Genomic DNA, 27,169 nt, shown 5'->3' on the forward strand with positions numbered 1-27,169 from the left:
TGGAGTTTGCTGTTCTCCCCGTGTCTGCGTGGGTTTCCTCCCACAGTCCAAAGACATGCAGGTTAGGTGCATTGGAGATTCTAAATTGTCCCTAGTGTGTGTTTGGTGTGTGGGTGTGTGCCCTGCGGTGGGCTGGCGCCCTGCCTGGGGTTTGTTACCTGCCTTGCGTCCTGTGTTGGCTGGGATTGGCTCCAGCAGACTCCGTGACCCTGTAGTTAGGATATAGTGGGTTGGATAATAGATAAATGGAATAATCAGCCTGTCATGTGAGACTAGACTTTGTGCCAAGGGATTTAACCACACCCGGGGCCGGAAAAAGACAGTAGAACGTCGTAAAGAATTCAAAAATGTTGGCACGATACACATGCCGAGCAGGTTAGAGATAATGGAAGTGGGAAAATTTGAAAGTCTCCAAAAAATGACAGTAAAGATCGCATTAGCGCTAACAAATGGAAATTATTACTCGGTGCTCCTACTCGGTTCAATGCTTGTATGGACTGGGTGTTGGGCAGGTCGTGGGGTTCAGCGGCTGTGGGGCATCTGTTGGTGAAGAGAGATTCCCAGATCTTGACTTTGCGGACGATGCTGTAATCTTCACAGAGTCAGAGGAGGCTCTGATCGGGGCGCTCGAGAGACTGAGTGAGGAGTCTGAGTGTCTGGGCTCGTGTGTGTCCTGATAAAAACCAACATCAGGCATTTAATGACCTCTTGGGCACGGCCATCAGCAGTGTGTCTGTTGGTGGAGAGAGTGTCGACCCTGTAATTAGGGTATAGCAGGTTGGATAATGGATGGATGGATGGATATATATGTTTGGTATCATTCTTTTCAGAATTTATCGAACTTTAATGTGATGTTGTTAGATTTTCAGATTCTTATTCCGTTTTTAAATTATAAACTAAAAAATATCAAGAACTCACATCTCACGAGACGAGAGTTTGTGCCAAAAGATTTAACCACACCCGGGGCCGGAAATAAAACACAAAGAGTAGGACGGCTGCTGTACAGGCTTTTAAATGTTCGAAGCGCTGCATGAGATGCAGATCATGCGGCACGACAGCAAGCCAACAGCTGATTGAGCAAAGAGGAGGTAAAAAAAAAAAATAACTATTTGTTTCCCATTGTATCACCGTTTAAGAGGGGATTTCGGAGGAGCGACCGTATCTCCTTGGGGTGGGTTCAGCCCCCCTCTTCACAACACGAGCAGCAGATACGCAGCGGTAGGAGTTGGCGAGCAAAGCAAGCAGGGGGCGAACCCCCTAGTAAATATATAAATAGTAGAAGGATTGCTTCCTTATATGCAATATTGGTGCAATATACAATTTAGGTGCTGTGGAACTTGGCCCGGACACAGACAGACGGACATCTCTTTTGCACCCAACACACTCATTTATTATATACACTATGTACAGTTACTTTACGTGCACCCCCAGTGCCTCCAGCACCGATCCCCCAAAGTCCAGGCCTCACAGTCTCAAAATGCCTTTCTGGCTGCCTCCAGTCCTTTCTCCAGCTCCGACCTTCTTCCACCCGACTTCCGCTACTGAATGAAGGGAGGCGGCCCTTTCTATAGGAACCCGGATGGGCTCCAGCTGCTTCCCGGCATTCCTCCGCAGACACGCCCCAGTATGGCGGAAGTGCCGGCTCCGCACCCGGAAGCCCTCCGGGTGTCCCCTGTCTTCTTCCCCCCCAGCACTTCCTGGTGTGGCAGAAGTGCTAGGCTCCAGGTTTCTTCAGGTACTGGGGCGCCCCTACAAGGTTGGGCTTCCAAGTCCTCTACCCCCAATACAACCAGGGCGGTCTGGAGGAGGTACAAGCCCTCCTCCGGTCCTCCTGGGCGTCCCGGCCGGGCTCCACCCCCAGCCGGATGCCACAGTGCATAACAGCTAACAGCCTCCTCACCACTTCTTTTACGCTTGGCTCTTGGAATTATCAGCAGACCACTATTTGAAGATCTAAGATTACGACTTGGGAGTGTAGTGTGACAGGCATCCCAAAGATTTTTGAAGACTTTATACACCTTTAGTAGTATTTTAAAGTTAATTCTAAATGACACGGGTAACCAGTGTAACGATGCTAAGACTGGTGTGATGTCTTTTTCTAGCTAGGAGTCTGGCTGCTGCCTTCTGCACTAATCGCAAGTGATTTGTGGACCACACGTATTCAGTAAGTTTGCCTCCAAAGTCAGCTGAATGTGATAAATTGGCATGTGATGATGACGCGGTATGCATTGATTGGTTGAACCTTATATATAGTGGCTGCGAAATGTGACAAGATATTGTGAACGGCCATTAAATTGAAAAATACCTTTCAAATCAAAACAAAACAAGTCAAGCAGCTACAAAACATATGTGAAACCCTTGTTAAATAATTCAGTGATGTAAAACTCATAACACCAATACGGTGATCCCCCGCCTATCGCGGAAGTTACGTTCCAGACCCATCATCGATAGGTGAAAATCCGCGATATAGAAAGACTATAAATAAACATTTTTTTTATAGTTTAAGCCTTAAAATACCCCTCCCACACTTTAAACACATGTAAACTTATTAAAACACACTTTGTAAACACATATGATATGTGGATGTCGGGCTAAGGATATGAGTAACATAATAATAATAATAATAATGTAGCGTACCGTCGATTCACTCAAACCTTAATGGTGAGCAACGTCCGCATAACACTTTCCTTCTTAGAAGATGCAGGACGCTTGGGAGCCATCGTAGGGTTTAAAACAAGACGAAAAGTTCACAACAATCGGACCACAAGCAAGGTACACGATATGCAGAGAACTGAGATGCGTCAGGGACCCACGATCGCTGTTCTTGCGAGATTACACCACGCTAGCAGCAGCCAATCAGAGCCCAGGAGAATGAAAATCCCACTCTGATTGGTTGAGTCTCCTCTTTCAGCCAATAACGGGCCTTGTATGAAATCATCTGGGTACTGTAAGACAAAACTCTTTGTCTACCGTACAATACAATACAATACAGTTTATTTTTGTGTAGCCCAAAATCACACAGGAAGTGCCGCAATGGGCTTTAACAGGCCCTGCCTTTTGACTCTCTGAGAAGACAAGAAAAACTCCCAATAAATACCTTGTATGGAAAAATGGAAGAAACCTCGGGAAAGGCAGTTCAAAGAGAGACCCCTTTCCAGGTAGGTTGGGCGTGCAGTGGGTGTCAAAAGTAGGGGGTCAATACAATACAATACACAGAACAGAACAATTCCTTAAGACAGCATAATAATAAAAATTTTAGAAGTACGGTTTAACAGTAGATGATATGACATAATTAGGTTTGGATATTTTTAGAGTCCTGGAGACCTCATCCATCTAGCTGCCTCCCCATTTGGCCATGCCATGGCTGAAATGTTGCTCCGATGAAAGGACCCCTCTTTCCCATGATTCCTGTGATCCTCCATCAGGGATGACTTTACCATAGGCAGGCAAACAACTTGGCAGGTGGGCCGTGGCACCAAGTGCCACATTTGAGTACCGAGCAGAGAAACAGAATCGGTGAGGGTTAGAGGTTAGGTTAGGTTACCGTAGTGACTGCTGAAAACCGTATGCTTTGTTATGAATTGGCTACAAAGTACGCTACAGGTAGGATGTACTTATTGAATTTTTGCACGATATAGTGGGGGCGCGATAGCTGAATCACTGTAATGCTAATTACGGAAACACTGGGACCACATTAAACACAAGGTCCAGATTAAATATAAATGCCAGATTATGAATCTTTGCCACAAAAAGAGCAATAATGGGACTTAAAAATTTTATATGAGGTTGTCTTTAGCACCCTTCAGGATTCAGGACAACATGGTAGCCACTTATCTTAGCAGTCAAAGTAACATGGCAGTGTACAGGAACGACTGGACCGCAACATGGTGAACTAAAAATAACAATACAATATTTAAATAAACTGAAAATTATATTAAATAAAATTCATTGGAATGGGACAGAATACATAAAAAAACAGGAATTATAAAAATATAGAGCACACCCGAGTTGGGAATTGCCAAGCAGTCTAAAAGCAGTAAGTCCTGCCATATTACTGTCTGAGCTTCCTTGAATCAAAGTGCCATAATACGACAAGTTGCGTCTCTGTGATTAACGTCACATTATAATGAAGTTCCCACTCCTGCTATTTGCGGTATGTCATTTCAAGCATTTCAGGAAGCTGTAATAAACTCAAAGTTGGCACACGACTCGTATGACGGACCTTTATTATTCATTTTTTTTGCTTTTGAGGTATGGCTTGGCTCCGCTTCTGGCACCGTCCCTTCAAATTTATTTTATTACAGACTGACAGGGTTGGTGAAATATGACATACTAGGGGTTCAGTGGTAATTGTTAAGACGCCTATTCTTCTTTCATATCTTTCTGAAGAGATAAAGAAAGCTGCCTGCGAACTTCTCAGAAGTCGGAAGGTGTCTCTCCGGAGAGAGCTGTCTGGCAGCCTCTGCTCAGATAATCTGCTATCTCGATTCTGAAAAGTCTGAGAACAGAGCAGAGAGAGACGACACTGCAGCCATCAATATCCAACACAGGCAGTTCGGACAAATTAGCCCAGTAATGTGCTTTTCTTTTCAGCATCAGAAAGCCAACATACACATATAAAAAGAAAAGGGGTAGGCTGGTCTGCCTCGAGAGTGCGGTTTTCATTCGACGTGGAGTGTAAAATTGCTTTTCCATAACATTTTTCAGGCAAAAAGAACATGCTAGTGCTAATTCTCCATTTTTCTTTCATTACGGCTATGTATACAGTATAAGATATGCTAATGGTTTGTGAGAGGGGTCCTAATAATTTCCAGATCAGTTGATAGCACAGGAGTAGGATGCAGTTGTCGACTATGCTGCTAGGTATCGTATGCCTACTGTCTTGTTAATAAATCTGCCAGGTGGCATCAGGCTGAGTTGATTAGGTGTGTATTTCTGACATTTATTCTACAATCGTGTGTGTGACTTTGGAGATTTTTTTCTTGCACAAGCCAAAAAAGTGCGTCAGGTAATATCAAACTTGAAGGCAATGATCACGTTTTCTCCATTAATGGACTTAATAAAGAGTTTGTTCCCTGTGAACAGCCTGTTGATTAGCAACACTACGTACCCTGCCAGGGTGGCAATGTTTTTTTTGGGATGCTGCTTTTGTCAATCACTGCCCCCTACCCCCCTTCTCAGTGAGGCAGCAGCCATATCACCTGAACTTCTGGACAGGTCCTCCAACCTGAAGCTAAGCACGATCAGGCCCAGTCAGGACTTGGATGAGAGACCACCTAGGAAAAGCTTGGGTTGCTGCTGGAAGAGGTGTTGGTGAGGCCAGCAGGGGGCGCTTACCCGGTGCTGTGGTGTGCAAAATCTGTACATTTTGATCTATATTTTCATTTTATATTTTGCTCAAGACAAAACAACAGATGAACTTAAATACTGGTCACTTGCATGGACGGTTAACATCAAAAGCAATCTGTTTTCCTGAATCACAGTAGCATTTGTTTGATCTGAGCAGGAATTCAGGAGACCCTCAAGCCATATTGATGATTTTATCACCTGTGAAGGGAAGGGCTCCAGGACTAAATTGGTTTACAGCTTGGGAAAGGAAGACATGCTAGGGTTCAAGCTGTATTCAATTACTTTACAATCTGTGACCAGAAGGAGATGCCATGGGACTGGAAATTGCAGCTTGAGACAGGAGATGGTTAAAACATTAGAAATTGTATTTCCTTGAAAAATTGGACATAACTCAGACTGATGAAAGAGTTTGAGCAAATTCATTCATCATATTGACAGACAGCCAATCAGGTGCAGGTAGCAATCACATCTTGAAGAATTTTATAATAAATATGCCTCATCTGAAGAGCAACATCAGAAGAGAGCAGAGTGACGTCAGAGGAGGGTGCCAGCAACATTCGGCTGTTTCCATCTGATAAACGGGGGCGCAAAACATCTCATGAACAACTATGAGTGCTAAGATCACAGGCCACCTGTGACATTCATCCTTGACATCTTTACTTTTTCATAAGCTTTTTCTAAAGACTATATATATATATATCCAGACTTCACTCTCAATCTTATTTTCTATTTTTCTTTGTTCTCTTTGGTATTATTATTCATGTAATAAATACCATGCTGTTTTTTTTAACTTTCTATGCTTTGTCTTCATGTCTAGAGTGATTGAAGTAATAAGGTAGATTTCTTTGAGCACCTGGTGCAGCTGGAAGTTTGCCGTATGCTCTGTGCTGCGAGGTTTATTAAGGCTGAGGGAGTGAGCTCCACCCAATAGTAGAGAAGAGTAGGTAAAGTAAGGCATTCTTGGTTGATAAATGGCCTATAGCCAAGGATGTTAAGCCTTTGTATGTTTAAATATATTCCTAGAGACCAAAGTAATATTTACGCATGAGGTATATTTAAAACATGGTATGTTGGTCATGCCAATAATAAGTAAGTTTCTTGAAGTGCCAGAAGAGTGACAGACTGTGTTATTCCTAAGGGCACTTGTGTGTTTTTAAGTGCCAGAGGTTAACCAGCTGTGTGTGTGTGTCATTCATAGGACACTGTTGAGTTTTTATGTGTATGCGTATCTCTATGTATACGTGTGTTAATCTTTAATTTAAGGTGTGACAGTAGACCAACCCAGTAACGAACCTGATGAGTACACTTACTGCTAGGTAAAGGGTAAGTAGTGGGAAATATCATGATAATACACCCTGTGGTCTGTATGTGGATCCCAGTTCCCCAGTGCAGTGACGGGAGACACTGTGCTTTACACGTGGTACTGTCCTTCAGAAGAGACGTCAAACTGAGGTCCTCACTCTCTGTGGTCACTAAAGATTCCTGAGCATCCTTCTTACAGAGCAGGGGGTATCCTAATTACCAGACTAAACTGCCCACCATGGCCTAGTCATCCCCTGTCTCTAATTGGTTATCTTGTCTATCACCATTTCAGCACCTAATAGCTGATGTGTGTTTAGCGTACTGACACAAAAATATGTGTTCAGACCATGGTGTGTGCATATATATATTTAATTATCTATTTATGGGTTTATTTATTTAAAGAGATTCTATAAAAAGCCAAATTTCCTCCCTGGGACAAATAAAGTTGTTTTGTTATTGTTTTTTCGTGAGAAAACCCGGTTTCCACGTCTACCTGTATTAGTTTAAATGGCACTTTTGCCACTCGCAATATGGCGGACGCGCTGACGTATCGTGTCGACTGGGCAACACAGTGAATGCTGTGTCTACCTATATATGTCTATGGTCTGAGGAGGAAAGGTGTCAGTCTTCCTTTCTGCAGAAGGAGGAAATGAGAGAACATCATTATATAGCGCCATCTTTGTGAATTTCCCCTTGGGATTAATAAAGTATCTATCTATCTATCTATCTATCTATCTATCTATCTATCTATCTATCTATCTATCTATATAGTATCTATCTATCTATCTATCTATCTATCTGTATCTATCTATCCTATCTATCTATCTATCTATCTATCTATCTATCTATCTATCTATCTATCTATCTATCTATCTATCATATAGTGCCTTTCATATCTATCTATCTATCTATCTATCTATCTATCTATCTATCTATCTATCTATCTATCTATCATATAGTGCCATTCATATCTATCTATCTATCTATCTATCTATCTATCTATCTATCTATCTATCTATCATATAGTGCCTTTCATATCTATCTATCTATCTATCTGTGTGCTTCCTCATTTTTGATATTTTTTTCCCTCTCTTTTTCTAGAAAGCACTCTCAGTTCTCCACAGTCCATGCGTGCCGGAGAGTTTAACCAGAGGCTTGTGGAGGCGAGCACCCAGTTCAAAAGGAACCAAGGCAAAGGCACCATTGATGTGTGGTGGCTGTTTGATGATGGAGGTAGGAGAGTCACAGAGTGTCAGCTCTGTTAACGATGTAAAGCCCTTCATTCCACTCTAAACTCTGAAGTATCACATTATTCTTACAAACTAAAATACCATTTAAACAAGCTTACTTAATCTTATAAAGCTTAGCTCTAACCACAATGTGTGATTTCTGAAGAAGTCAAATGAATAGGGAGGGTCTCAAAGGCCCAGACCCTATCGATTTTGTCGTGTTGTGGGCTCTGCGTTGCACAAGTAGACTTTTTCCAAAGCACACTTTTATTTTAGAGTCGGAAAAAAAAAAATGACAGAAAAAACAAAAGAAAATGTAGCAAATCTTCATCAACAAATTGACCCATCTGTCTCTTCAGAGTCGATAAAATTTAAAGACCTCTTCATCAGAACTTGCAAGCAGGGGATGGCAATGCTGATCCACATGGATTTGAAAGACAGAAGGCATTCCTTCTGGGGAAAGGCTGAGAGAAAAAAGAACTTGTAAAGACTTTTTATCATGCAATATGTTAAGGCAGACGATATTATGCTGATCTCGCATCACCGTTAGAAAATAGTGCTGCCTTTGTAACTAAATGATCCCTAGAAAGAGAAAGTGTGGCATCCTCTGTCACGTGGCACCCCATTCATTTTAAAATCTCATTACATAGTTCAGTAAGACAAATTAGTATCTAACTGTATTCAAATCAGATTTTCTTCCCCTATACAAAAAAGAGAAACATTTATTAGGATATTCAGACAACGATACTCAGATATCCAAAAGTGATGGCAATGGTTCAGCGTGTGTGACCTGCAGTCGTGGCCAACAGTTTTGAGAATGACACAAGTATTGGTTTTCACAAAGTTTGCTGCTTCAGTGTTTTTTGATCTTTTTGTCAGATGTTTCTGTGGTGTACTGAAGTAGAACTACCAGCATGTCATAAATTTCAAAGGCTTTTATTGACAATTACATTATGTTTATACAAATAGTCAATATTTGCAGTGTTGGACCTTCTTTTTCAATTCGCCCTTCCATGCTGTCAGTCAACTTCTGGGCCCAATCTTGACTGATGGCAGCCCATTCTTGCATCATCAGTGCTTGGAGTTTGTCAGAATAGGTGGGTTTTTGTTTGTCCACCTGCCACTTGAAGATTGACCACAAGTTCTCAATGGCATAAAAGATCTGGGGAGCTTCCTGGCCATGGACCCAAAATTTCGATGTTTTGTTCTCCGGGCCACTTAGTTGTCCTTATGGCCCGCTGCTCCATCATGCTGGAGTGTTCATTGTTGGTCACCAAACTGTTCTTGGATGGTTGGGAGAAGTTGCTCTCAGAGGATGTTTTGGTCCCATTCTTTATTCATGGCTGTGGTCTTAGCCAAAAAATGTGAGTGAGCCCACTGCCTTGGCTGAGAAACAAACCCACACATGAAGGGTCTCAGGATGCTTCACTGTTGGCGTGACACAGGACTGATGGTAGCGCCGCTCACCTTTTCTTTTTTCCAGACGCCCCAAACAATCAGAAAGAGGATTCATTAGAGAAAATGACTTGATCCCAGAAGTCCTCAGCAGGGCAATCCCTGTACCTTCTGCAGAATATTAGCCTGTCCCCGGTGTTTTTATTGGCTTCTTTGCTGCCCTTCTTGACACCCACCAGGCCATCCTCCACAAGTCTTCACCTCCTTCATACCTGCCTGTTGCCATTCCTGAGCAAGCTCTGCACTGGTGGTGCCCCCCTATCAACTTTAGGAGACGGTCCTGGCACTTGCTGGACTTTCTTGGGCACCCTGAAGCCTTCTTCACAACAATTGAACCTCTGTCGTTGAAGTTCTTGATGATCCCATAAATGGTTGGTTTTGGTGCAATCTTACTAGCAGCAGTAGCCTTGCCTGTGAGGCCCTTTTTGAGCAAAGCCATGAATGTCCTTTTGTGACTGGGCTGAAATGCAGTGGAAATGGGTGTTTTTGGGATTAAGTGCAGTTTCATGGCAAATAGGGACTTTGCAATTAATTGCAATTCAATTGATCTGATCCCTCTTCAGAACATTCTGGAGTACATGCAAATTGCCATCATAAAAATTGAGGCAGCAAACTTTGTGAAAATGAATATTTGTGTCATTCTCAAAACATTTGGCCACGACTGACCCCTTCGCTTTCTTCACATTTTGCTATGTTGCAGCCTGGTGCTAAAATCCTTCATCCATTTACTTATCAAGCAGCCTTCAATACTCCAGAATGGCAAAGCGAAAACAGGATTTAAGAATTTTATCTATCTGTGGGATGTGCTGGTGAAACAAGTCCGATCCATGGAGACCCCACCTCGTGACTTACGGGGCCTAAAGGTTCTGTTGCTAACGTCTTGGTGCTAGACACTACAGGACACTTTCGGAGGTCCTGTGGTGTTCACACCTCGACTGGTCAGCAATATTGTAGAGAGAAAACCACCTGTCATAACTGTTAGACTTTATAGGCAAATAACAGAAAGTAAGATGTGTTGTGTGGCTGTATCCAGCAGGGGGTGCTAGCGTTCTTGTTGGAGTTAGTTCTTTTTTAATTGTGGCATGTAACATAACCTGAATCCATATAGTGTGGAGGACTCTGGCCCGGACATCGTTTTGAATCACCCAACACACGTTTATTTACAATCCCTATTATTTACAGTGCCACACACAAACCCAAAACTCCCCCAAAGTCCAGGCCTCACAATACCTTTGCCTCTTCAGGTCCGCCTCCACTCCTCTCCACCAAGACTTCGTCTTCTACACTCCCAACTCCAGCCATTGAATGGAGGGAGGCGGCCCCTTTTATACACTCCCGGACGTGCTCCAGGTGCCTCCCGATTAGCTTCCACCAGCACTCCGGAAGTGCTGAGGGCCAGGGCTCCTCAAGCATTGGGACCGCGGGCCCCTATAGGGTTGAGATTCTAAGCTCTGTTCCCCGATTAGCTTCCGCCAGCACTCCCAAGTGTGGTGGAAGTACCGGCCGTGCACCCGGAAGCACTCCGGGTGTCCCTGGTCTTCTTCCCACACAGCACTTCCGGGTGTGGCGTAAGTGCTGAGGGCCAGGGCTCCTCAAGCATTGGGACCGCGGGCCCCTATAGGGTTGAGATTCTAAGCTCTATTCCCTGATTAGCTTCCGCCAGCACTCCCAAGTGTGGTGGAAGTACCGGCCGTGCACCCGGAAACACTCCGGGTGTCCCTGGTCTTCTTCCCACACAGCACTTCCGGGTGTGGCGTAAGTGCTGAGGGCCAGGGCTCCTCAAGCATTGGGACCGCGGGCCCCTATAGGGTTGAGATTCTAAGCTCTATTCCCCGATTAGCTTCCGCCAGCACTCCCAAGTGTGGTGAAAGTACCGGCCGTGCACCCGGAAGCACTCCGGGTGTCCCTGGTCTTCTTCCCACACAGCACTTCCGGGTGTGGCGTAAGTGCTGAGGGCCAGGGCTCCTCAAGCATTGGGACCACGGGCCCCTATAGGGTTGAGATTCTAAGCTCTGTTCTCATGGTTCCCAAAGACACCAGGGCAGTCGCCCCCTCGTGGTCTGGAGGAAGCGTAATTCCTCTTCCGGTCATTCTGGGCGTCCCACCCCCAGCCGCTTGCCACAGTAGATATAATATAAAAAGGCGATACCCCTCCCTTAGTGATACAGCGGTAAGAAATCACATAGGAGAAATAACTTTGCTTTGTTTAATGACGGTTTAGGCTGCATAACTGACGAAGGAAGCCAATGGCAAGAGCTCAGTTCAGGAGTGGGGGCCCGATGTGTAGAGTCTGCCATTTTCATCACTGCGTTGCAAGGATTTTCAGGATCGGATGACATTATCTCCCGTCTGTCCATCGGCTTCAAAGGTGTGCCGGGCAATGTTCCAAGGCTTTATACTCCTTCTTCCTGTGCAGGACCCCACTTAGGTGAATCATGCCATTCCAAACAAGGCAAAAGAGGATACCGTTTCATGCTGACTAGTATACAATGGTCATCAGTCTGACTGCCCGTCTCACAGTTGTGTTTGTCTGTCTTGTCTTATAATGCTTGCCTAGCAGTTCTAAATGGTGAACCCCTGTGCTAAATCTGGCTCTGTGTCACCTGTGCACATGAGTAGAAAAAGACAGATTTATATAATATATTTACACAGACATATTAAACTTATACATTTATTACAGTGGCCAAGCAAGATAGCAGAGAGTCATGTGCTGTATGTTCTTGGCTTATAACCCTGACTTCTATGACACAGACATTCATTTCTTTCAGGTTTGACTCTTCTGATTCCATTCATCCTCAGCACCAGAAAGAAGTGGAAAAACTGCAAAATGCGCGTCTTTCTTGGAGGCAAAGCCAGCCGAATCAATGAGGATAAAGCTACGTAAGAAGACGCTTTTCATGATTGATTACTGTATGCCTTGAAAGTGCAGGGAACTGTGAGTCCCCATGATAAGCTTAATGACAGATTAGGACACTATTTAAATTGTGACTTTTATTAGAGAGGGAGGCACGGTGGCGCAGTGGTAGAGCTCAGTGAGACATGGGTTCACTTCCCGGGTCCTCTCTGCATGGAGTTTGCATGTTCTCCCCGTGTCTGCATGGGTTTCCTCCCACAGTCCAAAGACATACAGGTTAGGACGGCGGTTCTCAACCTGTGGGGCGCGCCAAAGCGGGTGCAAAGATGTGAAAAAAGAAAACAAGAATCGAAAATATGAAAAATACATCTGTTGAAACCAAAACAAATTAACTTAAACTACATTCTGATGCTAGAAAAATAAATATAGAGTTAGATAAATGTCATTGGCTCCAGCAGACCCCCGTGGCCCTATAGTTAGGATATAGTGGGTTGGATAATGGAAGGATGGATGGATAAATGTCGATAAAAGTCAAGTAGGTTTAATAAATCTAGTCAGATTTGTCCCATGGTCCAACCTTGCCGGGACGCTAGTGCAGGGTCATCTTAACAGCATTATAGGCCCCCGGGAAAAGCAGTGTATGGGTTCCCACCCTACACAACCACTCAAGTCACAACACACGTAGATTAGCATGGGGCCCCCGGGCAACTGCCCAGCGTGTACTTGTGCATTGGCATTTTGTGCCAGTCTCTTGGCCGAGATAGAACGACCCTCGCCTTCCTTCTCATGCTTCTGAAGGGCTGGCCTCCCTCCCGTCCAAGTGAGGAACCTTGTCCCATCCAGGCTGGGATACCCACCTATGTGCGCCGTCCATTACACCAGGTACCAATTTACAGTGAAATGCAAATAACAAGGCAGCCACTTGCTGACCAGATTTGGATCAGATAAAGTAGCAGTCTGAATAAAATATTTAAGAACAGACAGGAATGGCAAAAAGGTTGAGCGCATAAGAGTTACTAAACCCTACTGGCTTTGAAAACACTTCATTTTATTTTTAGTTTTTTGTTCATATACTGTCAGGAATTTCTGATGGGACTGATTGCACGCTGACATTGGCCACCTAATTAAATGACACTGACAGCAAGAATTGGTTACTGCCATTGCCTGCAACCCCCCCAAGGAAATAATCCTTTACCGTGTTCCATTTCAGTTGTCGTCTAGAATGACAGAAAACACTCGCTTGAGCAAGGAGCAAGACTAGCAGAAGGGGACGAGTGAAGCAGAGAGACATATGGGGCAGCCTGGCTAATTGTCACTGTAGCTGCAATGAATAATGACCCTCTGCAATGGAGTGTGTCTATTCTTAGTTACAATCTTCTGTGTTTCATTTCCTGTTTTTCTTTCTCTTTTTTTTTCATCTATAGAATGATGTCACTCCTGATGCAGTTTCGAATTAACTTTGCTGACGTTCATATCGTTGGAGATGTAGATGTGAAGCCAAACAAGGAAAGGTACTTCTATCATAAAAGAAATATGGCTGCAATGCACTGGACATTTTCAAAATGAACGTGACGAGGGATTTAGGGGACAACTAAAGGGCCTGAATAAATGTAAATCCACGCCGGACCAGGGGGTGGCAAAGGGTACTAATGCCCTCTCTCTCATTCCCTCGCCATACATCTCCCTTTCAAAATGATCACCTTTAAATGGTCAAATGTATGTATACAGTATACGTTAAAAAAGGAACGTCAATGAGCTCACCCGAGTCCTGCTAGTCGTAACTGAGAGCAATGCAGGATTCATGAGATTACCGGGCCTGGAGACGAACACTGACCCTCCATATATTAACAATTTTTTTTTTTTTTGGCATATTAGGAAGTTGGGCGGCACGGTGGCGCAGGGGTAGCGCTGCTGCCTCGCAGTTAGGAGACCCGGGTTCGCTTCCCGGGTCCTCCCTGCGTGGAGTTTGCATGTTCTCCCCGTGTCTGCGTTGGTTTCCTCCGGGCGCTCCGGTTTCCTCCCACAATCCAAAGACATGCAGGTTAGGTGGATTGGCGATTCTAAATTGGCCCTAGTGTGTGCTTGGTGTGTGGGTGTGTTTGTGTGTGTCCTGTGGTGGGTTGGCACCCTGCCCAGGATTGGTTCCTGCCTTGTGTTGGCTGGGATTGGCTCCAGCAGACCCCCGTGACCCTGTATTTGGATTCAGCGGGTTAGACAATGGATGGATGGATATTAGGAATTTTTTCAAAGTACAAAGAACCAATTATATATGCAAATGAACCCATCCCAAAAAGAAATGGTGCTTTGTCAACCAATTGTTCTACAAGGAACCACACAACCCAGTATAGAACTATAAAGTGCCATTAAAGAACCGTTTTTAAGAGTGTAGGGCAGGGGGTCTCCAACCTTTTTTCCCCCCTGACAGCTACTTTTACAAAATGAAGTTGCATGCATTTCTTCTCATAGCTTATTTCAACCCAAAAAAAACTGAATAAGCTTGTTTTGCCTGAACATTTACAAAATGTTGGTGTCCACAACTCACATTTTGCATTACAGGGGTGTCGAACTCCAGTCCTGGATGGAGGGCTGTAGTGGCTTCAGGTTTTCATTCTTACCATCTTCTTCATTAGTGAACCGAATTACTTTTTTAAATTAACTTGACTCCGGCCCTTTAGTTGTTTGTTTTTCCTTAATTAGCAGCCAAACAATAATGAGACACAAAACGAGTCGCCGCATGACCAGCTCACGTGTGCCCATCACACAATATCTGAATATAAAGAATGGTGAAGGTCTCAATAAGGCTGATCTCTCAGGTCACCAGAATATCTTGATGGAAAAAAACAGAAAATCAACAGTTTTGCTGTGGCAGAATGAGAGCAACAACAGGCCATGGAATTAAATAATAGGCTTAATTAACAGCAAGAATTAGCTTCTCATTAAGAGATTAGTTGGAGTGAAATTGGTTGGAGTTTGAAGCCCCAGTTTAGCTGGTCATCTGTTGGCTCGTTTCACATCTCATTTCTGTTTGGCTGTCATTTAATGGAGAAACGAATCAATTCAGAAAACTGAACTCTTCTAACAGGGCTATTAAAATGATAAGAAAAAAGTGAATTAGCAGGATTAGGAAAAGTGTTGGAATGAAAACCAGCAGCCACTGCGGCCCTCCAGGCTTGGAGTTTGACACCCGTCCATTAAAACATCACAAAAAATATTTAGTTCACCTGCAAGTGCATTTTGTATGTCTGGATGCATTTTCTAGTGTATCTCACACTATTGAATTACTGTAAAAAGTGAAGGCTGTCAAAACAAACAATGCCATTCCAAATACACAGATGTGACTTATTCATTTGTCATTTTGTCACATGTCACTATGTCACTTTATTCACAGGTCCAGTCGCATGTTTGATGTGTTGTTTAGTTTGTCAGGTGACTGGCACAGCATGGAGTCCACAAGAGAGGCAGGTGTGTGGTGGAGTGGAGCCACTTAGGGTCACTCTCATGGAGTCATTTAAATGTTAGTCTGTCAGTCTTGTTCTGAAATTTGAGTTCATGACATTCATGTCAGACTCACAGAGGTATAGAGATCCAACCAAAGCAGACATTTTCAGGGCTTCTTGGTGAAGATTCTTATTGTTATCTGGCTCAACTAAGCTCCAGAAATGCTGAGAATGCTGTTGAGACTTTAGCTCCAAATTATTTTGAAGGTTTACTAATATATGATATATAAAATCCAATATCTGTCTGTCTGTATGTCTGTCTGCATTTCACGAGAGAACTACTTAATGGATTCAGATCAGGTTTTTTTCTATAATTTTCTTGAACATTCCGGTTAATTTTGCGACTTCTTTGCTATGTATCAGAGTTCGCTTGCAGTACCAATTTATTAGCGCAAATCTGAGAAACACGCGGAGGGGGGCAACCTGACTCACTCACCAGCTTTGGGGCGTGTTCCTTAACTCCGCTTAGCTAGCGAACGAGAGAACAAGTGAATTCAACTTTGTTTGATATTTAAAATAAAGTGTTACTTAGGTCTTGATGAGTTTGAGTCCAGATATTCTCTGAAGTGTATGACACATTGAAAAGATAGATTGCAATTCAAATTGTGGATCGTGATTTTGTGTTAAAAGGAGATAGATAGATAGATAGATAGATAGATAGATAGATAGATAGATAGATAGATAGATAGATAGATAGATAGATAGATAGATAGATAGATAGATAGAAAGATAGATAGATAGATAGATAGATAGATAGATAGAATAGTTGGCAGGATTAGATAGATAGATAGATACTTTATTAATCCCAAGGGGAAATTCCCATACTCCAGCAGCAGCATACTGATACAAAAAACAATATTAAATTAAAGAGTGATAACAATGCAGGTATAACAGACAGACAATAACTTTGTATAATGTTAATGTTTACCCCCACCCCCACCCGGGTGGAATTGAAGAGTCACATAGTGTGGGATCTCCTCAGTCTGTCAGTGGAGCAGGACGGTGACAGCAGTCTGTCACTGAAGCTGCTCCTCTGTCTGGAGATGATCCTGTTCAGTGGATGCAGTGGATTCTCCATGACTGACAGGAGTCTGCTCAGCGCCCGTCGCTCTGCCACGGATGTCAAACTGTCCAGCTCCGTGCCTACAATAGAGCCTGCCTTCCTCACCAGTTTGTCCAGGTGTGAGGCGTCCCTCTTCTTTATGCTGCCTCCCCAGCACACCACCGCGTAGAAGAGGGCGCTCGCCACAACCGTCTGGTAGAACATCGGCAGTATCTTATTGCAGATGTTGAATGACGCCAGCCTTCTGAGGAAGTATAGTCGGCTCTGTCCTCTCTTACACAGAGCATCAGTATTGGCAGTCCAGTCCAGTTTATCATCCAGCTGCACTCCCAGGTATTTATAGGTCTGTACCCTCTGCACAGTCACCTCTGATGATCACGGGGTCCATGAGGGGCCTGGGCTTCTTAAAATCCACCACCAGCTCCTTAGTTTTGCTGGTGTGCAGGTGTAAGTGGTTTGAGTCACACCATTTAACAAAGTCCTTGATTAGGTTCCTATTCTCCTCCTCCTGCCCACACCTGATGCAGCCCACCATAGCAGTGTCGTCAGTGAACTTTTGCTCGTGGCAGGACTCCAAGTTGTATTGGAAGTCTGATGTATTTTGGCTGAACAGGACTGGAGAAAGTCCAGTCCCCTGCGGCGCGCCTGTGCTGCTGACCACAATGTCAGACCTGCAGTTCCCGAGACGCACATACTGAGGTCTGTCTGTAAGATAGTCCATGATCAATGCCACCAGGTGTGAATCTACTCCCATCTCTGTCAGCTTGTCTCTAAGGAGCAGAGGTTGGGTGGTGTTGAAGGCGCTAGAGAAGTTCAAAAGCATAATTCTTACAGCCCCACTGCCTCTGTCCAAGTGGGAGAGGGATCGGTGTAGCATATAGATGATGGCATCCTCCACTCCCACCTTCTCCTGGTATGCGAACTGCAGAGGGTCGAGGGCGTGACGGACCTGTGGCCTCAGGTGGTGAAGCAGCAGCCGCTCCATGATATGATTTTTTTGGAAGATTGCCCACCCCTAATTTGACTAATCAAGTTTTCAAATTTATGTACGATTCATTAACCCTTTGACGAGCTACTTGAAAAGAGGTAGCGAGCGACGTGTTGGAGACCCCCGGTGTGGAGGCTACTTGGCATTGCGAAAGTCAATAAACTGTTCCTTGGTTTTGCTGATGCTGAGTTGCAGACAATTCTCAAAGTTCTCTCCACCTGACTCCTATACTCTGTCTTATTCCCCCCCCTTGTCGATATCCCTCACTAATGCAGAATCATCCTTGAGTGTTCACATCTTTAGGATGTTTGGTAACAAATCCTTTGTGAGTGCAAAATTTACGCTTACCAGGCCGGGAATTGAAACTAAGAGACTGGAGCTGTAAAGTAGAAAGTCAAACCAGTGCACTAGTGTGTCTCCCAAATTTTAATTGGTAATGACTTACAGTACATTCAAGATTCAGGATTCTTTATTTGTCACATGCATAGTTATACAGGGCAACACGCAGTGAAATGCATCCTGATTCACTTACCAAAACTGTGCAAAGTTAGAAGAATATCAATGAGATTAACAAAAAAAGGCCTAGATTGAAAGATAACAGTATAATAGAACGTAATAAATAAGTACAATTAAGTGAAGACTTGAAGACTTTAAAACATAATAGAGGTTTATATAAGCCATCCATCCATTATCAGTCATCATTCAACCCGCTACATCCTAACTACAGGGTCAAGGGGGTCTGCTGGAGCCAATCCCAGCCAGCACAGGGCGCAAGGCAGGAAACGAACCCCGGGCAGGGCGACAGCCCATCGCAGGGTTTATATAATTGTTTTTTTTTATTTGCTTATTTGTTCAAATACATTTAAAAAGTCAATTTCTGGGTAAATATAACAATTCCTTCCTTCAGATGAGATGTAAAATCAAGCACCTGACAGTCTGTGGTCATAAAAGATCCCCGGACATCCTTCATAAAGAGGTGAAAGATAAAATGCCCACCATGACCTTGTCCATTCTGGGTCCCCCTAATCACCTCCTGTTACTAATCTCTCACTCCTTCACCACCTAATAGCTCATGTTTGGTGGGCATACTGACTGCTGTCACGTCATCCAGGTGGATACTGCACATTGGAGGTGGTTGAAGTGACTCCCCAGTCTCAATGTAAAGCACTTTGAGTAGACGGAAAAGCCCTATAGAGATGTAATTAATTATTAATATTATTATTTGCAGCTGGAAGTTCTTTGAGGAGATGATTGAGCCATACCGCCTCTACGAATGCTCAACTGATTCGGCCACAGCAGATAGACTGAAGAGAGAGAGTCCCTGGAAGATCACCGACTCAGAACTGGAAATGTTCAAAGAAAAGGTAATCAACTGAACACCAGCTATAGAGAGCTCCACTTTGTAACTTTCTTCAGTCTCACTGCTTTTCCTTTTCCTGACAAACAGACGTACAGACAGGTTCGACTTAATGAGCTGTTACAGGAGAACTCCAGAGCAGCTAACCTGATTATTGTGTAAGTAGAATTTATGATGACATTTTATCATACTGAGAGGTTTGTCTAATTAAGTAAAGTTGTAACTGCACACGATGGCGTAACAATCTCAAACCTGGTTCATCCAATTCAGGTTGCAGTAAACAGTGGGCCCTAAACAGGACTCATCCCTGAATTGGGTGCCAGTCAGTTTCACAAAACCGAACTCACACAGGACCAATTTAGAATCACCAGTTAACTAGGCGGTAGGAAAACTGGGAAACAACCCTCGCAAATACCTTGCAAAACATCCACACTGCAATGCCAAGCCGGAGAGTTCAGATATTTATCGCTCAAATGTCTCCATTTCCGGAGGTTAAAAAACGCTGGAGGAACTGCAAAAATGGAGACTAAATGAAATTAGTCATAGTAGTGTGGATATAGCTTAAGTTCACCTGCTCTTACCATCTCCCGCTCTAACAATAATCTAATAAAATTAATCACAGTGCAGACTTTAAAACTATACAGTTCTAATCTGTCACAAGCAGGGCTCAAGTAAGACCCCTAGAGGCCCTAAGCACTTAAAAGATTTTGGTGCCCCCATATATATATATATATATATATATATATATATATATATATATATATATTGTGAAACCTGGCCCCGGCACAGACAGACGGACAACATTGTTTCACCCAACACACTTTTATTTACACTATATTATTTACAATTCGTGCTCACGCACCCCAGTGCCTTCGCACCGATTCCCCAAGTCCAGGCCCACAGTCTCTTGTGCCTTCCTGGCCGCCTCAGTCCTTCCTCTTGCTCAGTCCACTTCCACCCGACTTCCACCAATGACTGGAGGGAGGCGGCCCCTTAAATAAGGCTCCCGGATGAGCCCCAGGTGCTTCCGCCATCTGTTCCTTGGCCACGCCCCAGCGTGGCGGAAGTGTCGGCTGCCTTCCTGGCAGCTCTCCGGGCGCCACACAAAGTCTTCCCCGGCACTTCCTGGTGTGGCGGAAGTGCCGGGCTCCCGGATAATTAGGCACCGGGGCGCCGCCTGGCGGTGGCCACGGGTCCCTACAGGGCTGGGCTTCAAAGCCCTGTACCCGAGGCCCCTTGCCTAACCAGGACGGACGCCCCACTCTGTCTGGAGGAGGCACTCGCCCTCCTCCGGTCCTCCAAGGCGTCCCGGCCGGGCTCCTGCCCCTACCGGCAACCGCACGGGATAAACCGGCATCTGACCACGGGCCCCTACAGGGAAGGGCTTCCATGCCCTCAACCCGTGGCCCCCAACAGAACCAGGACGGACGCCCCCTCGCGGTCTGGAGGAGGCACAAGCCCTCCTCACGTCCTCCTGGGCGTCCCGGCCGGGCTATATATATATATATATATATATATATATATATATATATATATATATATATATATATATATATATATATATATATATATATATATACTGCTCAAAAGAATTAAAGGAACACTTTTAATCAGAGTATAGCATAAAGTCAATGAAACTTATGGGATATTAATCTGGTCAGTTAAGTAGCAGAGGGGTTGTTAATCAGTTTCAGCTGCTGTGGTGTTAATGAAATTAACAACAGATGCACTAGAGGGGCAACAATGAGATGACCCCAAAACAGGAATGGTTTAACAGGTGGAGGCCACTGACATTTTTCCCTCCTCATCTTTTCTGACTGTTTCTTCACTAGTTTTGCATTTGGCTACAGTCAGTGTCACTACTGGTAGCATGAGGCGATACCTGGACCCTACAGAGGTTGCACAGGTAGTCCAACTTCTCCAGGATGGCACATCAATACGTGTCATTGCCAGAAGGTTTGCTGTGTCTCCCTGCACAGTCTCAAGGGCATGGAGGAGATTCTAGGAGACAAGCAGTTACTCTAGGAGAGCTGGAGAGGGCCATAGAAGGTCCATAACCCATCAGCAGGACCAGTATCTGCTCCTTTGGGCAAGGAGGAACAGGATGAGCACTGCCAGAGCCCTACAAAATGACCTCCAGCAGGCCACTGGTGTGAATGTCTCTGACCAAACAACCAGAAAGACTTCATGAGGGTGACCCAAGGGCCCCATGTCCTCTAATGGGCCCTGAGCTCACTGCCCAGCAGCATGCAGCTCGATTGGCATTCGCCATAGAATACCAGAATTGGCAGATGCACCACTGGTGCCCTGTGCTTTTACAGATGAGAGCAGGTTCACCCTGAGCACGTGACAGAAGTGAAAGGGTCTGGAGAAGCCATGGAGAACATTATGCTGCCTGTAACATCATTCAGCATGAGCAGTTTGGTGGTGGGTTAATGATTGTCTGGGGAGGCATATCCATGGAGGGTCACACAGACCGCTACAGGCTTGACAAAGGCACCTTGGCTGCCATTAGGTATCAGGATGAAATCCTTGGACCCATTGTCAGACCCTATGCTGGTACAGTGGCTCCTGGTGCACGACAATTCCTGGCCTCATGTGGTGAGAGTATGCAGGCAGTTCCTGGAGGATGAAGGAATTGATACCATTGACTGGCCACCACACTTTCCTGACCTAAATCCAATAGAACACCTCTGGGACATTATGTTTTGGTCCATCCAATGCCACCAGGTTGCACCTCAGACTGTCCAGGAGCTCAGTGATGCCCTGGTCCAGATCTGGGAGGAGATCCCCACAACACCATCTGTCATCTCATTAGAAGCATGCACTGATGTTGTCAGGCATGTATACAAGAACACAGGGGCCATACAAAGTGCTGCGTACAATTTGAGTTGCTGCAATTAAATTTTGGCAAAATGGACTAGCCTGCCACATAATTTTTTCACTCTGATTTTTGGGGCGTCTTTGAATTCAGGGCTCTGTAGGTTGATCATTTTCATTTCCATCAAACGATGTGGCATCCTTTCGTTCCTAACACATTACCCAGTCTATATCAGTATAGATATCCAGGAGGATTTCTTTTTCCCATTGAGATCTGATGTGTTTTCAAAGTGTTCCTTTAATTTTTTGAGCAGTTTATATATATATATATATATATATATATATATATATATATATATATATATATATATATATATATATATATATAAACCCCATCCATCTATTATCCAACCCGTTATATCCTAACTATAGGGTCACGGGGGCCGCTGGAGCCATTCCCAGCCAACACAGGGCGCGAGGCAGGAAACAAACCCTGGCTAGGGCGCCAGCCCACCGCAGAGTGCACACACACACACACATACCAAGCACACACCCAGCACAATTTAAGATCGCCAATGCACCTAACCTGCATGTCTTTGGACTGTGGGAGGAAACCAACGCAGACACGGGGAGAACATGCAAACTCCACCAGGGAGAACCCAGGATGCAAACCCAGGTCTCCTTACTGCAAGGCAGCAGTGCTACCACTGCGCCACCGTGCCGCCCTATATATATATTTATATATAATGTGGAGAGCAGGTGGGGCGCTACCCAGCCGGGACACCTGGAAGGACTGGCAGAGGGACTATGCCTCCTCCGGACCACGAGAGGGCGGCCGCCATGGTTGGTATGGGGACCACGGAAACGGAGCATGGAAGCTCAACCCTATAGGAGCCCATGGTCACCACCAGGGGTCGCCAAGACGCCTGAGAAGCCATGGGCATCAGCACTCCAGGTGTGGCGGAAGGAATACCAGGGACACCCGGAGTGCTTCTGGGTGCTCATGCGGCACTTCCGCCACGCCAGGAAGTGCCGCCGGAAGTTCATCTGAAGGCACCTGGAGCACGTCCGGGTGGACTTAAAAGGGTCCACCTCCCTCCATTGAGTAGTGGAGTCGGGTGGAAGTGGGCAGAGCTCGGAGGAGAGGAGTGGAGGTGGTGAAGAGAGAGGCATTGAAAGAGGCCGGACTTGAGGGTGTGTGGTGCAGGGTAAGTGGTTGTGTGCGGTAATCGTAAATATTGTACATATGACTAAACCATGGGTGCCTGCCTGTCTGTGTCTGGGCTGGTTCCCACAATATATATATATATATATATATATATATATATATATATATATATATACAGTATATATATACTATGGGATTTTTCCCCTACTGCTTCGCTCACCTGTGCCATGCAAGTAGTTCCACGGGACTTCAAAGTGTCTCTCTGACCCAAGATTTTTTATATAATAGATATAGATATATATATATATATATATATATATATATATATATATATATATATATATATATATATATATATATATATATATATATATATAGTCACAAAATGACTCCAGCCAGATATAAAGGTTTGGGGCAGCCACCCAAATATTATGTTCCTGGCTGCAAAATGGTTGAAATAAATCAAGTTGTTGTAACGTCATCAAATGCACCAGAAGTGACGTCATCACCGGCATCAAAAAGACCGGAAGTGACATCATCATTGGCACTGGTACCTGGCGGAATTTCCCGGGAATGGTCTGCAAGGAACTGAGAGAGACAGTCAGCACACTCTGCCACCCCATGGTCTGATGTACCATTCCAAGCCCTTTAGCTGCCACTCCGCCCATGTCTGGACTCAGAATATCTAATTAGAGGGTCCCATGGAGTTTTTTTTTTGCCTAGGGGCCCCCCGGACTCTGCCCCGTGAACACATTTGAATGTGGTTGAGAAAAAAAGAGTCTCTATTATAATAAAAAAAATCCTGGGACAAGACGAGACTTTTTATCCTGGGACGAGATGTGACTTTCTCAGAGTGACACTTTGTGCCAAGAGATTTAACCTCATCCAGGGCTGGAAATAAAAGACAAAGAGTAGATGACAACGTAGAACGTCGTAAAGAATTCAAAAATGTTGGCATGATACACATGCAGAGCGGGTTAGAGATAATGAAAGTAGGACAACTCGAAAGTCTCAAAAAAATGATAGGAAAGATCGCATTAGTGCTAACAAACGGAAATTATTACTCCGTGAAATAACGGAACAGTGAAAAGCGATTGAATATATTGTTCGGATTTAAACTTTAAGTTGGAGACTTGTATAGGTCGTCTAATTCGTGTTGCCATCAGGGAGAAGTAGTGTTTCTTCCCAATGAAGATGCGTATCCGCGAGAATTAAAAGATTTGTTGTTTGGTGAAAGTGAAATCCACATACGCAAGTGGCAGAGACATGAAGTGACTGATGTGCAGTGCAGGCAGTTGGGTTGGCAACCGAAGCGAGCAGGAGGTGAAGCCCCCTAGTTTACAAGATAAAAAGAATTAGCAGAACACTCAAATTATCTTTTTGTTTTTTGCAGGAGTTTGCCAATAGCAAGGAAAGGCTCAGTCTCCGATTACCTCTATATGGCCTGGATGGAGATTCTCACCAAGAACCTGCCTCCTGTAGTTATGGTCCGAGGAAACCACAAAAGCGTGCTGACCTTCTATTCTTAACGCAAGATTTTTCTTTTGTGTAGCTGGAGGATAAACAGCCAACAGTAAATGTTATTTACAAAAAAAAAAAAACTACACCACAGACACATTGCTTCCAAACTTCATCAGATTGGGGTTATTATAAATTGATGATTATAATCACAACAAACTGAACACCCCGCCAGAACTGCAGCCTGTAAGCCTGACGTGTATTAACAGTGAGGATTTGCTGCCCTCTAGTGGCACAGCTCCCTCTTTGCTAGGCTCTACTGTAGCTTCCTAAGCCACACTCAGTCTCATGAATGGGATTCCCGTCCTTTCTGCTTTGAAATTTCAATCCATTCATCCTAAAGAGATTTTTCTTTTATGTTTGTGTGGTTGTCAAATCTTTCCAATTAGCAGAATGATTTATTATGTTTTTTTAATCACTAAACTATGACAAAAGGAGATAGGATGTGCAGCACCATACATCAATCAGAAGAGAACTTTTTTCAGCTTTTGTCCTATCCATCCATTTTCCATACTCAATTTTCCAAGGCATAGACCGTGCAGACACAGGTTTTTATTCTGCCTATTCTAGTATTAGGTGTGTGAAATCCTTGACGGTAACAGGCTTGAGGTTGGAAACAATTCTGTGTGGGATTCCAGTCAATTGCAGGGCATAGATAAGAGGCAATGAATTGTTTCTACACATTTTATTTTATTGCTTACATTCTATCAGTTTTGTTTGCATAAGTTAGCTGCAGGCTAAATGTATAAAATATATAAAATATTAAAATCTAGTCTGAAGTATTTTTTTTTCAGTTTATACGAGTCTTGACCTGCAAATTCTTAAATATCATGACATTTCTAATAAAAATCCATTATCTTCTAACACAGGGGTCTCCAACTCTGGTCCTGGAGGGCTCCAGTGGCCGCAGGTTTTTATTCTAACCCTCTTCTTAATTAGCAACCTAATCTTATCGGCTGACCCTGCGCTCCACTATCATTCTTTTTCAACATCGATCCCTCTCTGAGACTACCAGGTACCGCGTGTCCTGTTGCCCATTTTATTCACCCGTTGACATCACCCATGAGTACTACATTGAAGCACATGTGTTGTGGTGCATCTCCACTGTATCCTTCTAGCCGACATATAACACTGACCCCTCTTCAGCTCCTCAACGTGGAGAAGAAAACATCCATGATGTGCCAGCATTCTCTGTGGCCTGTCTGGGGTCTTCAGCTGGAGATTGCCTTTGTTCCACCCTCTGCTCTATTTTCTTGATGTGCATTGAAGCACTTCTGCTGTGGTTTCTAGCCAACCCATAACACTGAGCCCAACTCAGCTCCTCGACGTTAAGAAGAAGACATCCATGATGTGCTAGCATTCTCTGTGGCCTGTCTGGGGTCTTCATGTGGAGACTGCCTTTGTTCCACCCTCTGCTCTCTTTTCTTGATGTGCATTGAAGCACTTGTGCTGTCACACATCTCTGCTCTATCTTTCTAGCTGATACATTGCACTAGCCCCAACTCAGCTCCTCAACATTAAGAAGAAGACATCCATGAAGTGCCAGCAGTCTCTGTGGCCTGTCTGGTGTCCGCACCTTGATGTCAAATGAATAACTTTGTTCCATTCCCTGCTCTCTTTTCTTGATGTGCATCTCCAAAGTATCCTTCTAGCTGTCCTATAACACTGAGCCCAACTCAACTCGTTGACATTGAGAAGAAGACATCCATGAAGTGCCTACAATCTCCATCACCTGTCTGGGGTCTTCAACTGGTGACTGCCTTTGTTCCACTCTCTGCACTCTTCTCCTGATGTGCATTGAATCACTTGTGCTATGGTATAACTCCGCTCTATCTTTTTAGGCAACAGACTGTATTAGCGTTGACCCCTCTTCGGCTCCTCAGCTTTGAGGTGAAGACATCCATGAAGTCCCAACAGTCTTTTTGAGGCCTGTCAAGGGTCTTCACCTGGAGATTACCTTTGTTCCACCCTCTGCACTCTTCTCTTTGTGTGCATTGAGTCACTTGTGCTGTGGTATCCAGCTGACCCATAACACTGAGCCCAACTCAGTTCCTCGATGTTAAGAAGAAGACATCCATGATGTGCCAGCAGTCTCTGTGGCCAGGCTGGGGTCTTCATCTGGTGACTGCCTTTGTTCCACCTTCTGTTCTGTTCTCCTGATGTGCAATGAATCACTTGTGCTGTGGCATAACTCCACTCTATCTTTCTAGGCAACAGACTGTATTAGCTTTGACCCCTCTTCAGCTCCTCGGGTTTGAGGTGAAGACATCCATGAAGTTCCAGCAGTCTCTGTAGCCAGTCTGGGGTCTTCAGCTGGTGACTGCCTTTGTTCCACCTTCTGTTCTCTTCTCCTGATGTGCATTGAGTTACTTGAGTGGTGGTGCATCTCTACTCTGTTTTTCTAGGCAATTTACTGTATAATGTTGACTCCTCTTCAGCTCCTCAACATTGGGAAGAAGACATCCATGAAGTGCCAACAATCTCTATGGCCTGTCCAGGGTCTTCACCTGGAGATTACCTTTGTTCCATTCCCTGTGCTCTTTTCTTGATGTGCATCTCCACAGTATCC

At 44.4% G+C, this 27,169-nt stretch overlaps 1 protein-coding gene across 1 annotated transcript in view; it reads left to right on the forward strand.

Moving 5' to 3' along the window:
- Positions 1 to 24,683, forward strand: part of slc12a1 (solute carrier family 12 member 1) — a 120,366-nt gene extending 95,683 nt beyond the window's left edge. Inside the window, exons 21-26 of the mRNA XM_039770343.1 lie at positions 7,753 to 7,884; positions 12,104 to 12,215; positions 13,614 to 13,700; positions 18,966 to 19,101; positions 19,185 to 19,252; positions 24,476 to 24,683. Of these exons, the coding sequence (XP_039626277.1) occupies positions 7,753 to 7,884; positions 12,104 to 12,215; positions 13,614 to 13,700; positions 18,966 to 19,101; positions 19,185 to 19,252; positions 24,476 to 24,611 (671 nt within the window). The 3' untranslated portion in view covers positions 24,612 to 24,683. The remainder of the gene's footprint in view (positions 1 to 7,752; positions 7,885 to 12,103; positions 12,216 to 13,613; positions 13,701 to 18,965; positions 19,102 to 19,184; positions 19,253 to 24,475) is intronic.
- Positions 24,684 to 27,169: the final 2,486 nt, after the last annotated feature.

Source organism: Polypterus senegalus, chromosome 12 (assembly GCF_016835505.1).
Source record: "Polypterus senegalus isolate Bchr_013 chromosome 12, ASM1683550v1, whole genome shotgun sequence".
Classification (NCBI taxonomy): Eukaryota; Metazoa; Chordata; class Cladistia; order Polypteriformes; family Polypteridae; genus Polypterus; species Polypterus senegalus.